General features: G+C 38.4%; 1 protein-coding gene and 1 long non-coding RNA gene across 5 annotated transcripts in view; one reads left to right on the top strand and one right to left on the bottom strand.

Moving 5' to 3' along the window:
- Positions 1 to 16628, bottom strand: part of atrnl1a (attractin-like 1a) — a 332702-nt gene that overhangs the window by 274714 nt on the left and 41360 nt on the right. For all 4 annotated transcript variants that reach the window (XM_082557492.1, XM_082557490.1, XM_082557489.1 and 1 more), the window contains 6 exons: positions 11132 to 11215; positions 9095 to 9208; positions 8079 to 8207; positions 3795 to 4003; positions 562 to 736; positions 392 to 479 (listed from right to left, as the gene is read on the bottom strand). In XM_082557492.1, the coding sequence (XP_082413618.1) occupies positions 392 to 479; positions 562 to 736; positions 3795 to 4003; positions 8079 to 8207; positions 9095 to 9208; positions 11132 to 11215 (799 nt within the window). The remainder of the gene's footprint in view (positions 1 to 391; positions 480 to 561; positions 737 to 3794; positions 4004 to 8078; positions 8208 to 9094; positions 9209 to 11131; positions 11216 to 16628) is intronic.
- On the top strand, positions 5115 to 11955 carry LOC309720515. The gene is made up of 4 exons (XR_014280502.1): positions 5115 to 5128; positions 6993 to 7086; positions 7972 to 8055; positions 11780 to 11955. It is a non-coding gene; the product is annotated as an uncharacterized lncRNA (long non-coding RNA).

The following is a 16628-nucleotide window of genomic DNA, read 5'->3' as shown; positions in this document are numbered from 1 at the left end:
CTGCAACACGTACACTTCTAATCAGTTTGTTGTCTGGGCTTTTTCCCCCCCATAAATGATATATACAATGTCAAAGCAGACTTATTTAATATTTATCAAAATGAAGAAAGAAGCACGCATTCAAGGCAGTCAGTTAATTCTTTAATTTGAACATCTGTACTGAGGAAGTCTATTAATTGACAGCACCACTCCATTCCAACAATAGTCAAATATAATGATTCAACACTGTCTGGTAAGCACATGAGGAAGGCAGCATATGAAGCTAAGAATCCAGAATAAATGCTAAAACCTTCTGATTGTAGTCCACATTTTCACTGCTGTGGAGTAGTATGGAGTAGTACCTGTTTCTTGTTTTTAGCACTGGTGAAATGTAAAACTTAAGCAGGATTACCTGATGCAGAGCCAGTGAGTGTCCGTATCTGTAGAGAGGGCCGCTGCTGACAGGCACCACATCCCACGTGCTGGTCTCTAGGTTGTAGCTTTAAACAAAGGGAAAGATTAGGAAAAGTGCAAAAGCTCAAAGACAATCACAGTCGACTAAGTCAGATGGATGTGTCTTACTTGAGGACCATTTGGTAGTTGGAGTAGTTGAAGGAGTAACCTCCCACCACCCACATCAACCCAGAATGCACCAGAGCCCGGTGGGACGCTCGACCCAGAGACTGAGCAGATGGTTTAATGCTGGGCAGCACCCAGAAAGCCTCAGTGGAGGGAACGGAAAGGGAGCAGTCTGGACCTGATGGAGGCAAAAGGACATGTTTCACTTTTTGGAATTCGTACATACATTGTTTCCAGTATTTATTTTACAGGTAGTAAAGGGCAAATGAATTCAATTTTCTCAAAATATCAATCTATAAATCCTATTGTGCTTATCCAGTTCAGGGTCATGGGGGAACTGTAGCCTATGAACACCCTTAACAGGTTGCCAGTCTATTTATTTATTTATTTATTTATTTTTACTTTGGTGCCACCTAGTGGCTGTTCTATGAATAGGCACCAAACACAACTCGAGCTCATTTATGAGCAGATGATGAGCAACCTCATATCTTTTAGAAAAAGAAAAACAAGACCACTTCTACAATACATTTTATTAAAATATACATTTTCGTTATTCACTGCATCTGTCCATTGTTTTCTAAAGCTTATACTTTTCCCTCAGACCTTTACCTTTTTCTTGCTCTTCCTTGAACCCTTCTACCCATCGTCACCGTTTTGCCTTCTTTAGTTTCACTAATTGATCTGATCGTGTTTTCTTCAGTGAACAGTTTTGCTTCTACTCATTTATATAATGCAAAAAAAACCCTTTATTTTAAATGATTTTATTCTTTTTTTTACTTATTAGTTTGTAAAGCACATTAAAATATTATAACTCAAAGTGAGAAAACTGACAGACCACAAAGCAGAGCTTATTCAGATGGCAGTCGAGAATAAAAGCACATCTTTACAGATTAAATGAGGATTTTCCAACATTGCAGGCGAGTGATTAAAGCAAGACGTGAGAAAACGAGATAAATGAAAAGCACTCGATCACAGACGCATTCAGCACTTTTCTTTCTGCGGGGGGTAGAGGGAAGAGGGGAATGAAGGACAAATTGTAGAAAATGCTCTTTCCATTAATGCAAAAAACTTTTTTTTTTTTGGTGATGCCAACTGGTGGTTTCCATGGTGACCAATACCTTTATTAAAAGCCCGTTTGTGTTTCTGATGCCTGCTCCGAGGCTCTGTATCTGCCTCCACCTCACTCATTACCAGACAGATACACATACATCCCTTTGCCTCACTGGTGTCTCTGTTGCTTTTGTGTGAACAATTTGTGATCTGTGGAAATAAGAGGCTGAATCCCAAAGCTCAGAATCTGACTCATTCGCTGTCATATAGATGGATAGCACAGTCCATCTGAATTGTTTTCAAGTGACTTAGTTAGGTTCAGAGATGATACCTTTGTGGCTGTCAAAACACCAAAAAAAAAATATATATGTTAACCGATATCTCTTTGTGCAAATTATGACTTCATTACACAAAAAGTAAATAAATAAATAAATCAACAAGCATTGTTGTGAGCAGGTTGGATTTTTTTCCTACCCCCACACACACACACACACACACACACACACCTTTGATTTTAGGATTAGTCTTATGTCTTTGTGTCTAAAAAACTTAAAGCAAATACTGAAATAGACAGCATATTTGCTGAATTTTACACTCACATACATATCCCTAAAACTGAAGTGTTAAATATTAAATGATTTTAATATTTTTTCCTATTGTTGTACTTAAACTGGGTCTTTATTTAACAAGTCACAGAGTATGCGATCATTGCCATTTAGCAATATGTTCCTACTGTAGCACCTCTCATATTAATCTGTTTAGTTATAACACATAATCAGTTCATCAATTTGGTGTCTTGTTTCTGAAAAACTAAAATGTAACTGACATACACAACACTGGGTAAATACTGCTTAGCCTGCTGTTCATCACTGTACTGTACAATTTGGGATATTTGCCTATTTTTTTTTTTTTTTTTTGCTTTTAAAATGCATCCATTTTTAATCTTCATTCTTGGAGATTTTTTATTGTATTGTTTTTAACAATATTTTATGGGAAAAAGTTGGTTTTCCTTTCTCCTTGTGCTATCATTATCCTTCCAGGAGGGGGCAGCACTTCACCATCCAACTTCAACAGACTTTGTTGTCTGCTGAATTGTTCTTCTTATGTATTCTCTTAATATGTTTGTTAGACATTTAGGATCAAACTGGATCTGAATCTTGAATGAACATGCAGTTGGTCAGATTTTCGTGATTATCCATGTTTTAACTACAAAAACTGAACCGAAACACGTAAATCTGTAACCGGTGCTTTAGAAGATGTAAATACTGGCTGAAGAATGTGACTTAACAGTTACTTTCATTTCATGCAAAAGCCTTTTACAAATGATGAAACCTCTGCGAACAGCACCAAGAAAAGCCGCTTTTCTTATAAAAAGAAATTAGTCTAAAATCACTCTCAGTCAGAAAACGTCATTTGAAATAAAGTTGTTGATTTTGAAGCCGCAAGAGGGATTTGTTTATGACTGCAATATAAAAATAAAAATAAATAAAAAAAATGAAGCTAGATATATATTGTGCCACTAGGGAACATTTCCCTGGGAATCCCGTATAATATTTTATGATATTAAAGAATACTGATTCAGGCAGCATTGTGTTAGGCATAAACCAAGAGGACACTGGGATTGTGCTTTCAATTGCTTTTCATATTAATATTGAAAACTGCAAAACCGAAAGGAAAGCATAAGCAAAAAAACTCACACTGCGCTCATTTGTTCATTTAATGACTAAAAAAAGCATCATGAAACTGGACTAAATTAACCGTTTTAAATGTGTTTGTATGACTAGAATCCAATAAGAAGCATCTCTAAAAACATGGTGTCATATCTCAGAGTCATTTTTGCCCCATTTTAGACTACAGTTGTAGACATCAGTGTACAAAATACTTACTGGATCAGTGGTTACTGTGTTTGTGAACACTTCATGAATTAATAAATAAGGTCCTGAAAGTTCAGATACAGCACTTTAAACTATCCCTATCATTTTCCTCTCTGTTATCATCTCGCCTGCACTCCACTCCTGTCTTCACTGCAGGAAGCCCATTACAGTAGCACCAAGCCAAAGTGCCTGTTTTGCCATCCTGGCTGCACCACATGAAGCCAAGTTTCCCCCAATAAAATCCTCATTTACTATGTATCACTAAACTAAGTTTTAAATTCCCCAATAAAATTCAGCCTTCCGTTTTCTTACCTTGCCAGCTGTCGTTGCAGACACACAGCTTCTCCCCGGTCAGGTCACAGTAGCCGTGATCTGGGCTGCCACAGTTGTCTCTGCAGTAAGGGATGTCGCATGCGTCCCCCTTCCAGTACTCCTCGCACTCACAGTACACACGTCCTGCGACCGAGTTCGCAGTGCTGCATCTGCCGTGGCCCGAACAGTTGTTGGGACAAGAGTTTATCCTGCGGGAGACACAGTTAGCCAGAAAGTCAAACAACATCTTCAAGGTTATGGAGAGCCATGAGCAAAAGAGAATACTTGACTGTGACGGGCCAGATATTATTTTTAGATGAGTATATGGCCTTGAGATATTGTGCATGCCTCATGAAATATTAACTGAGGTGACTGCAGTCATCTACTTATATACTTATAGTAAAATTTACTGATAGCCAAAGTTGCTATTTTTTACCTTTACATATTAGATGTGTGTATTATTTGCTTTAGAGTGGATTCATGTTCAATATCTGCTGGAACGACTGTTCAGCAGATATGCCCAACACCATCAAAACTGTCACTAACTTCAGTGAATATTTCACCAGCATTGCTATCTAAAAGTCTTCCAATTTCCTCGTTATCAACCCCAGTAAAAATTGAGGTTCTCGTCTCATTAAAGAGGCAAGACAATCAAATCTTCTTAATTCTTTTATCAGGAGTCTTGCTGTCATTTTTGATCAGTTCTTTGAATTTCTCATTTTAAGCTAATCCAGTTTTGCTTCTTCCAGCTAAAAAAAAAAAAAAAAAAAAAATAGTCTTGAGTTTTGCCAAGTTTATCAGCCAACAACGTTTGTGCTACTACTACTCAATCGTCTTACCTCTCCTTCAACATAACAAACACTAGCTGATGACCACACATGAACAGAAAAGAAAAATGCATCCCTAGGATATATTATTCTCTTACTTCCCTCTCAAGGCTTTTGTATACAAACATCTTGTATCATTTTTAAATAACCACAAAGTACATCAACTATTTCTTACTATTAAATAAAATGTAGCAAAGAATGTTCACTCAGTCTTGCTGCGTGAAACTGAAACATCACATGAACATCAGATTTGTTGGGAAGACAACAAAAGATAAATAATCCAAATACATACAAAAAAAAAAACCCAAACAACTTGGCATTGAAATACAGGAAATTTACACAAGGAACTCAGGAGAAACAACACACAATCCAAAAAGACAAAAAGGGCTGATTGGGGAAGTGGAGACAGGTGGGAAATGGGAAAGGGGCACAGCTGAACATAATCAAGACAATCAGACTGGAAATAAAACCCAAGACACAAGAGGGACTGGGGGGGATACACAAAAGGTGAGACAGGAATAGGAGCTACTGAGTGAATTACAGCAAAGTCAGAATAGAAAGTGACACTAAAGATGTCTTAAATCTATAAGACTTGAAGAGTAAACTAAGCATACAAAAAATGATAATGAAATGAAATGAGGAATCAGAACTCAACCTAACAATAACAGTGACAACAAATGCAATACTATGTATTGAAAAAGAAGAAGAACCTTAAAAATACAAAGCAAAGCCAGAGACCACGAAGGCATCACTGTGTAGATTTGGACTTCCTGTTTTTGATGCCATCTGAGTCTGCTTACATTAAAGTTTGAATCCACTTACTGTAAGTGGCTTTGGATAAAAGCCACCAAATCTAACTGAATGTTATGCAAAAATAAACAATGTGACACACAATAGAGATGGAGCTAAACTACCTCTGATTTTAAACAAGATAAATTATAGACACAGCGAGGAAAACGCAAAGAAAAAGACAGACGTGACTGAAAATGGGAAACGGAGGTGGAACAAAGAAATTGCACATAAAAATCAAAACGGAACAAAAAGCACTGAGACCGACATTACAAGGCGTTTCTATGGAATATCAGATAAGTTCGAGATGAAAGAGATAGAAAAATTGGGGGGAAAGATGTGAAGGACCAGAGGCGGAGAATCATGTTTTTGTTAATGCAAAAAGCTGGTTTGCTACCGTAACAAGGGTGTTGTCATGACAACCTTCATCTCCTCTCCGTGGGCATGTGTGTGCGTCTGTATGTGTATGTGTGTGCTAAGAAGAACCTGTGTAAATGCACGTATTCCTCCCAAGCAGGTGTCCAGCTTGGGAGGAGTTACATAGCATTCAGTTTTCAGTAATGACCATCACTAATTGCACAAAGTGGGTTGGTTTAACGTTAGGGGTGATAGAAATCTACATGAACAGTGTGAATGGTCCTGTACGACTGAGCTTTTAGTAGAGCCAGGAAACAAAAACCAGCAATGTTACAGCGGCTCCCAAACACCGTTCCCAGTTGGCATGGCGAGGCAGACTGGCTGGCTGGCCTTCAGTCCGAGTAAATGGTAAATGTATATAGCACTCTTTCTACTCTACTGGAGCACTCAAAGCACTTTATACAAGATGTCCCATTCAGCCATTCACACAAGCACTTTTTTCCACATCTAAGTGCTTTCTATCTAACATTCACACCCCAATGAATGCATCAGGAGCATCTTGGGGTTCAGAATCTTGGATATCCAAGGATCCCTCCCTGACCACCAACCTTCCAATTAGTAGATGACCTGCTCTACCTCCCTAAGCCATAACCATCCCACACTTGAGATTTTGTGTGAGCCACAAAAGTGATGAATAACATTAAGTTTATTATTACATATCAAAGGCCCTGCCTGACAGTGATGAGCATTTGTGAGAAGATAGAAAAATGGTGTACACAAAACCAGCTAAAGGAAAAAAAGAAAAGAAACAACTGCAAAAGCAACTTCCTTTATGACTTCATCAGACTGGGAACTTCAACGGCTTTCAGCCCATAGGTAACGTGCCAAAGCTAAAGAGGTGTCTGGAAGCATATATAGAAAAAAAAGACATGGGATTTGCACCATAGGCAGCAAGAACATTTTGTGGATTGTGTCAAAGTTTCTGATAGGAGGATGGATGTAAGTTAGCATTGTTGTCAATTCAGATGACACAGCTGTGATTATAGATTATAATTTTGCCTTGCTTGACTATTATCATTACTCACCAGGTGGTGCCACATAATGGTGTCTTCACGATCTGTGCTAGCTGAAAGTATTTCAGCTTTGTTTCTTTCTTCTTCTTTTTTTCCCAATCACGTGAGTTTCTCCCAGTGACCTTGGATTCTTTTGTCCCCACCGGCAACAGACACCCAGAAATGGAGACCGGCTTACTGTTGCCATTTGTAATTCAACTGTGGTTTTATAGAGAGCAACATTGGAGAGCATTATGAGGCTTCCTGGTAAGTTTTCTTTAAATGTCATGTGTCCTGCTTATGCAATGTCTCTGAACACACTATTAGTGTAGCTAATAGTGCATGTGGTTTACCAAATCCAAGAAGCTAGGTGGTGTGAAAAATCTGGATTTTTTTCCCCCCTTCTTCTTGTGTTGTTTTCCTGGGAGAGTATCCACACACAGCTGCCAGTTATATGTCTTTCCAAGTTTTCTCTCTACATAACCAGGTTCACATGAGTGGGCGTCATCCCAATCAGTGATCACGGTTGTTAAATCAGCCACCAACACACAAAAATTTGTGATCGTCTCTCTCTGTCGCCCCAGGGAACAAATGCCACTACAAGCTGAAGTCAAAGTCTGGCAGCAGATGATAATGAGAAGCTGCAAAAACTCTTATAAAGCCTTTGCTTAATTTTGGAATATACAGATTACATTTTTTACCTTGTTAAGTTCTCATTAATGCAAAAATGTCCCCGTCGTGGGATCAGTAAAGTCTTATCTTATCTTATCAAAATATTAATAATATGAGCCTGTTGCGCACTTTCTGTCTGTATTGAACTTTTCGTGTCACTTTGACTTGTCTTAATGGGAAAATCCTGGGTGAGACTAATTTCATTGCCCTACAAGTGACAAATGAAATCACACAGACAATAGAAGCACACCTAAATATAACACAGCCATAGCATTTGGTAAAAATAATCACTTAGTAAGCTGTCGATGTAACTGCTTGATATTGCAAATCAGTTAGCTGATGATGCATTTGATCTGCTGCCACAAATAAGCACACATTAACAAGCTGATGCTATCAGGATTTGGTATTTGGCTGACATTTCAGTACAAATTTCAGTATAAATACAAATATAAGATGTGTTCTCTTTTGTTTATATCGGAGAGAACAGACTGATCATGAACTGGAACAACTGGAAAAACAGAGGATGGGAAAAACAAACAGGTGAAGACAAGGAAATGAGTGACGGTAAGAACAATATTGAGGCTTACGAGTAGGCGATGCTGAAACCAGTCAAGTTGTAGGCAGCGTCACTAAAGAAGTGAAGCAGAGCGTAGCCGGACGTTGTCACAACCTCAGGAACTGTCTCATTACCTCTGGTCTCTGGCACCACTAGACCGCTGAGAAAAGAATTCAACAGAAAGGCAATGAGACCTGCAAAGACAGACATCCCCCATGGACCCAAAATAATAACAGAAGGTTTTCTGAAATGTATTTGGTGTATGATGTGCTCTAGTCTGAAAGCACTGCCACCCCACAGAAAATACATGACAGTAATTAGCCTTGAAGTAAAAAACATTGCAGTGCAGTGGCAAATTAAATTTCGTTTGATTATGATTTTTTGTGGGGACCGGGTTGTCACTTTTAATCCGTGCAATGCACTGTAAATGTACCCATGTCCACACTGAGCCCAAGCTCCCTGCAGGAACTAGTGTTTGTTTTTTTACAATGCAAAGCGGAGGTACCCATCCATAATGAACAATTTAAGTTTACTTACTGTAGGTAAGAATGCTACACAAGTCAAGACTATGTATAATCAAATGGCAGATATTTTTATATATTTTTCTTGAAATAGTCCAAATTGCCCCTTTATGGAAACAACTGAACTCTTAACAAGAGATAAGCCTCAGTGGATTAGAATAAGTGGGAGGTTGGTAAAATATTGCAGCATTACTGTTTTAATGAATTTGCATGAAATGAAAGAGTTCCACCCACATGCTTGTAGATTGTGCTTTAGAAGGGAAAAAAGAGCAAAGTACAGAATAAATCTCGAGAAAAAGAAGTGGCATTCAGGGATAATGTGAGTAATTGCAGTATTTTCTTTCTATTATTGCTGTATTGTGGTAAGCCAGCAATTATGGGGTCCATTGTTTGGCCATACATGAAGTCATTTGACTGCACAAGCACAAATTTATTGGCACTTTTGAAGCAGTGCCAAAGGGTACCTAAGTCATTTACATATTTCCTCCATTGCACAGCTCTCCTATTCAGACTAGCAGGTGCTCACCTGAAGACAGCAATCAAAGGGGCGTAAATGGAGTCTCCATCATAGACGTACATGTGGTCCCAGCTGCACTCTGTGGCAAAGTGATTGAAGCGAAGCCTGAGTACAGCGTTGGGGCTGGGAGACGGGGAGAGAGGGAATGCAGAATAAACAGGTGTGACAAAAATACTCTTGATAAATATATATACTACCTATAAGCTTCATATGATTCTTACTTTATAGAAGTGTCTCCACTATTCATAAAATCTGTGGTTGAGATCATAAATCGACAGTTCAGGGACTCACACTCACTGCAGAAAACCTTTTTGCTATATTAAAATCCTTGTGAGATGTGTCCTTGCCTAATGCCAGCACTGTAGAAGATGCATTTCGTGCAGTGTCTGTTCACATGCAGACTATTAGTATCAAGTATCCTAGTTTTGTAAAGGTCCAATCCTGAAATAAACCTTTATTTCAGCTTTAGATAAACCTGCATATGATAATCAACCAATTTTACACATGAAGGCAAACACCAGGGAACTAATCATTGTCTCCCATATGTGGACATGCATACCTAATTGGTTAAAAAATAAAAAATAAAAGTCCTAATGATAATTGATGTGATAAGGGCCTAGACGTTAAAATGAAGGAAAATCTGCACTGTACAATCATTGCAAATTTAAATACACCAGGGTGTGATGGAGGAGATTTTTTCTTTTCTTAGCTCATACCTGATTTATTTATTCCTCTTTGACAAATGAATATGCTCTGGAGATTTTATAGCAATCTGTCATTAAAAAATAAATTTTTTTAAAAATGAAGCTATCACTTAAAATCATCCTTCATATTAGCTGAGTAGCACGTTTTAAAGCATGTGTAAAAATGATTGGCAGTAACCGTTTAGCATCATTTTTCATTGTGCAGCTTGTTCTAATGAATGCCTCAATGTCTGAAATGGGCACAACAACACAGTGGGCAAAAGTTGTCACAGTAATGTGACGTGTTGTAAATGGAGACATATCAGTGAAGTTTATGTTAAAGTATAACAAGAAAGGAGAAGCTTTGGTGCTTTGGTCCTATCAGAGAGTGTGCAGAGCTTTGTAGACTGTCCTCTACATGTAGATGTTAGCTGGGAGCTGATTAAAAGAATATAAGTGGAACAACTGGCTTGTGTTGTTGTTGGTCCTTCAGCCATCAAGCCCGAATTTATAAAATACAAAGAGCTGATAACCAGCAGAGAGTTAAAATTTGACACTTCCTTTTCTAGTCAGTAACCAAAAACCTACACAAAATGACACAAACACACTACTGTGAGTCCCATTAAGTGTTGAGTTGGGAGTTGAAATGTGTTGGCAAGGTGACCTTCTTGTTGTGCAACAAAATGCCTGAAAATCACATTTTCAGTCACAGTCCATGGATATCTGCTCCAAATCTCTTGGCACCCCATCCAGTAGTTAAAGCCTTCTGAGGGGAATGTGTGATACGATATACAAATAAAATTAGCTTGAACTCACTTTTGAGTAACTTTCTCTCATCTTTCTTAGAGAAAATGCAGCTAGTACAGTAAAATAAATAATAGCATATATAATAGTAGTAATATATTACGGAGCCTGAGCTGCCCTTCAGCATTTCCCAAGGAGATCATGGACATCTTCATTGCTTTGCCCAGAGCTCATCTAACATTCCAGAGCATACACAGACCATTAAATGTATGACCTTACACACCGTGTTAGAAAATAATGATTGCCATTCTGTGACTTTTACATGGTGGTCTACCAGTGTATACTACATGTAGTGCAAGCAAGCATTGTATTTCCATAGCAAGAGAAAAAAATTGCAAATGAAGCACTTTCAGTCGGTGCAGCATGAGCAGTAAATATGCAAAAAGCAACTACGAAGCACAGTAACTACTATATTCACAGACAAACTCCTTCTTTTTACAGAATAATACAGTCTCTCTTATCTAGAGCCCTTAAGTTAGATACAGAATAAAGTCTTTATCCAAGTGGAAGTAAGTAAGATTAATGATGACATGTGGAAGATAAAAACAGTGGTACTTACAATCCTTCTATTAACCAAGTGCACTTGGTCTTGTACTTATAGTTGAATGGACCATCTGTGAGAGAGCCTGACAGGTCTGTTAACCTGCAGAAAGAGACACAGAGGGGAGAAAACATGAACACAGCGACGCAGTTTAATATGCTCAAAATCAGAAACAACTGGGGGAGTCTGTGACAAAACAGACAAAAATTAGAGTTGAAATCTTATCTTGTGACCCCTACAAGACAAAGATACTCATTCTTACATCAGTGAGGGTCCCCATCAGTGCAATCATGTGACATCAAAGAGTTGTATTTGGGCTTAATGTTTGATTTACTACCACCAGATCAAGCGTGGCAGGGCATGAGCTTTTTTCCCCTCCTTATTTCAGGTTATTCCTTGGTAAGAAAATACAAATAAACATTTGTTTTAAACAAACACACTAATCATCTAAAAAGAAGAAGAAGAAGAAACCATTCTTCTTAGCAAAGAATTTAATATTATATCATTTGAATTGAAAATAATAGCTTAAATTATTTAAAATCAACATTCATTTGATGACTGCACAGTAAAACTTTGGCAATATGAAATAGTGAGCACTTTATAACAACTGGTGCTCAGCCTAACTGTTCTAAAATGGCCCATTTAATTATTATTTTTATCCCCCAGATTAAGAACATCATACACCCTAAAGACTGCTATAACAGTAGGACCGAGCAGAGACCTTACATGGAAATTATGGACGAGCAGAAGAACATCCACACTAACCAAGAAGGATCCTGTAGCTCAGTGCCCTAACATCAGTGAGAGGAAGCTGCTATTAAAGTGAGAGATTGAGAGCCTGCAATACAATGGGACCAGTACTGAGCTGCATGGATATAATGAGCTGACCTTGGCAGAAGAGAGCAGTGTTAAAGAAGGAAAACCGCCTGCCATGATGGATGCATCCACTGAGCTGAGGATGAAGACACAAAGCCACACAAACTGGGACGCAACTGTGCCGGCTCTCTGACAAAATCCTATCAGGAGAGATGCTTGCAAACATCAACACAGCTCAACTCATTATCCCCACAACCAACATGTACACAGAAGAAGGTGGAAGCCAGGAAGGAAGTTAGTTGGTAACATCGCCTATTCTTGCTGCCTTTTATTCTTCAGCACGTACATTATCTCACACTGTCAAATTCACCTCGTTCAAAATGTCAATGTTCCTGTCCAACAAACTGTGTCTACACAGCCAGTCGGCCTCTTATCACCAGTCTTTTAATCCACTGTGATCTTCCACTCTCCCTTGAAGGGGTCTGGCATGGCGAAGTGATCCTCCTCCTCCCCATTTCTACTGTACATCATGTGTTTTGTTCAGGCACCTCATCCAAAGTCTTCATGAGCCATGATTTCATCACCACCACCAGTGAGCAGTGTTGGGGGTGGGTGGTGCCTGGGTGAGGGTATCATTCCAGTTGAGTTTTTACCATTTTAAAATGTTCAGTTTCAGTTTTTAGTTTTGATTGTTCATTTTAGTATTTTTAACTGTTACTATATGGAGGTTCTGCACAGGTATTAGAATAAGAACACAGCACCTTTTCAGTGCAGATAACTCAATAAACAGATGCACCAAAGACTAAAACTAAAGCCTGTAAATTTTATATTCCAACATATTTTATGTTATTTCAGTAAATTTTATAAGTGTACAACATTATTTCAGTGTATCATCTTTTTTTCCCTCTCAAGTTTTTAGTTTGGTTGAACTCTGTCCAGTCACCATCTTTTACTTTCAGCTAGGATTCTTCTCAGTCTACCTACCAAAGAATACTTAATATTTCTTTATTAACACTTCTTTATTATAAAATTTTCTCCATATTTTCAGCACCACCCACCCCATCAAAAATGTAATTTCCTTTGGTGTGTATTGTAACTCATCCTCTTCGTGTCAGTTTTTATGAATGGAGCTGGTTTTATTGTGAAGACACCATCAGGTTTCACAATAGCAGACACCACGGCTGTATTCATTATTTAATCCTGGATTACATTACATTACATTGTGTCTTGTAAAACTAAGATTTGTCATCTCCCCTTTTGTCCTTCCTGGTGCTATAGTGGAACCAAAGACTGCCCAACACAGCTCTGCTTTGCAGTCATGTTAATAATTATTATTTTCCCGGGCAGCAGGCCTAACAAGCATCTCAGATTGATTCAGACTGACTGACAGATTGGCAGAATAACAGTATGAGGTGACGAAACATGGCATCCCTCTGAAATCAAGGTGAGACAATCCCTGATGCTGTTGCTATAGCGATCCCAACATGACAAATTCGTGTGACATCTGTAAAAACCAAGATGGTGGTAACCAGCGATTGCACTTGTCAATCAAAGTAATCCCATGCTCAAGGGAAAATCTGAAAACACACACACGCACACTGTCACACACAACATATCGGCACCACATACAGTGACGATGTCGCCGGCTGCCGCCAGTTGAACACTATGTTACTGTGTGACCGTGTGTGCTCATTATCTAAGCCCTCACTATAGGATCTGTGCTCACTGTGGCACACTGCCAGACTAGAAAAAGAAGGAGAAAAATAGAGTGAAACTCTCATTTTTCTGATTTTTCTGGGTGAAAGACTCATTTTTCTTGTGTCTTTGGGGGGGAAGCATAAAACAAGATAACAGAGACCGACATAGTAGATAAAACTTCATCCACAAAATCACAACATGAGGCAAGCTGAGAGCTAGTTCTGAAGCACACATCGAAAATGGAATAACCCACTGAAAAATCTGTTTTAAAAAGTATGGTATAAATGAAGATAATTCACTGGTGTAGCGTCAGTCTATGTGATTATCCTAACTCATGTTTATGAACTGTGTCCAATGATACACCAATTAAAGACAATTAGTTCTACAATCAATGTAAAATGCTTTCCTCTGACCTTATAATCTAAGGTCAGGTGAAACAGAACTCAAATAAATCAATCAAGCCAAATAACCTTTATTGTCCCCAAGAGGAAATTTGTCTTGAACATAGTGCTGCTTGATATGAAATAGAGAAAAAGACATTCATTAATGAAAGGCATATAGTATTGTATTACTGCTAATAAAACGTCAAATAGTGATTGAAAGCATAAATGGAAGGAAAAAAAACCTCTAGCATCATATATAGCACAGGAATGAAAAACATTACCACCATAACTTTGAATAGAAGCATCCATCGAATCAATAAAGGTAAAGCATATTTATATTTGCCATGATGCTTCTCACGCCCAGCAAAACACTTACTGCTGCAATTGTAAAACAGCATTTCATAAGTCATAAACCATCATAAGTTACGTTTAGAAGAAACTGCCCTGTCCCTAGCATCCTGCAGAGTGCATACACTCAGTCTTTGAGGCAACAAGTGTTTGTGCGAGTGCAACATTTCACTACATTTCACTCCCAGCTCAGAACCTCAGCCAGATATGCTGTTTCTGGTAAACAAAGGAACCTAAGGAAGTGCTAACAGATTGCTGCACAGCGGGATGCGAGCTGCAGTAAATGCATACATCCTGCCAGTAAAACAGAAGCACACACATACACTCACACTCACAGACACAGACACAATATATGTAAAGGAGGAACAAGACAGGATGCAGAAGGTCTGTCTGTTTTGTTTCCTTTCCATCTCTTCTTCCCTTCACTTCTGCCCATTTACTCCTCCATCTATCCCTCTTCTATCAGTCCCCGCTGATCACAGTTAGATCCCCCGACTTTAATCCTGGATTAGAAGACAAATATTCATGTCATGCTGCTGTAACACTGACTTAAATGTTGATCATATTGATGGTGATCATATTGATGATGATGATGATGAAAACTCGTTTCTTACTGCTGATGACACATGAACATCTTTAATGTCTAAAACTGAATGTCTGTTCCCAAGATCTATTGTCTATTTTCTTGTCTTATTATTGCACCTGTTTTATTGATGTTCACATTTTTTGAATTTAGGGCCATACTTCACATCCCATTCAAAGAAGGTCATTATGGAAATGCTGTAAAACTTTAGCAAAGAGCTTTGAAAGGTGAAATTAATAAAATGTAAAGCCATTATCAAAGTCTAAGAAAAAGAGGAACAGTCCTACAAAGTCACTAACTGTCACTCGTGCAATTTCTTTGCAGTGTGGGTGTTAAATGATGAAGAACTAGAACGAAGCAACATCCCAGCAACCAAAAGCCTAGTATGGCTATTTTATCTTAACCCACAACAGCAACTAAAAGGTTAAAAGGCTGTGCTGTGAGTTCATAAGCTAGAAAACAAAAGTGAAATAGAAAAGAAAAAAATGCTGGAACATTTATTCATTCCACACTGTTGCATGCAAGGTTGGAGCAGGATGAAGCTTATTTCAAATAAGATGGTGTAATAGAGGGAATAATGCACACTGACGCACAGATGACCATTCACACTAAAAACTAATCTCAGCTGGAATCTTTGAATCTATTCAGTTATCCAAACATGCATGTAACTAGACTGTGAGGGAAAGCAAGAAGGCCACTCATGCCTGGGTTACATGCCTGCAGAAAAAGTTCCTCAGTGGGTTGAATAAGCCAAAGCTTAAACCGTGCTGATGTGTGGCAGCAGTGAAACGCACTTCCCAGCCTATATTTTTATTATTTTAATTACTGCTTACTGCGTTGTAAACTTCTTAGAAATTCAATTGCAGAACCTCAGTCACTCAGAGTCCATTGTCACTTGTTTTTTTCTTCTTTTTTGTGTTTTAATTGTTTGTGTATTTTTACAGGTACAGTTGCATTTGAAAAAAAACAAACAGCTAATTAGTCATCATATGATTACTACGAGCAAGTGGTAATCAGATGCTAAATACTAATGTGACCATGTGCAATAGACTGGAAATTTGAAATGGTTGCCTCAAGGACAGCAATCAGGTCTGTCTTCAAAGCAGCTTTTGTGCACAGTTTAGGTTTGTGATAAAATGGAGTCAGTTATATGCAACCTGTGATCATTTGGTGATTAACTGCTATAAATTAACAAGAAAGGACAAATCTGTTGCTGTCTACATACACAAAAAGTTACATTAAACAGATATTCAGAGTCCAGAAATTCCTCCATGAAAAGTGATGTAGTTGCTGCAAGACAGCAATTTAACTGCACAACGACAAATGGGCTTGACAGTCGTGCTTTTATATAGGAATATAACCAGAATATGAACAGTTGGGAACCAGCTGAGTCACGCCCGCTATTGCAGAAAGACATGTCACAGTTGCACTAATTCAGATTGATAATAACGTGTTAGTAATCTGCCTGTGTTTAGAAATTAGATGCCAATTATTTGCAAACCTTGACCATTCAGTCTGACTGCAGCCTGCCCATGTTGGAGTGTGATTGGTTGCAGTTAGGTTGCCTCCCACTCTCCTTTGTGATCTGAAGTCGTGAACAACTATTTGCAATCATTGTTTCCGACAGTTGTATAAGCAGCTATGAAAACAGATGTGTGGGACAATGACTGGTTCACTATATCGCCCA

Source organism: Aulonocara stuartgranti (genome assembly GCF_965226115.1).
Source record: "Aulonocara stuartgranti genome assembly, chromosome: 13".
Lineage (NCBI taxonomy): Eukaryota > Metazoa > Chordata > Actinopteri > Cichliformes > Cichlidae > Aulonocara > Aulonocara stuartgranti.
This window is presented reverse-complemented; position numbering and strand designations above follow the sequence as displayed.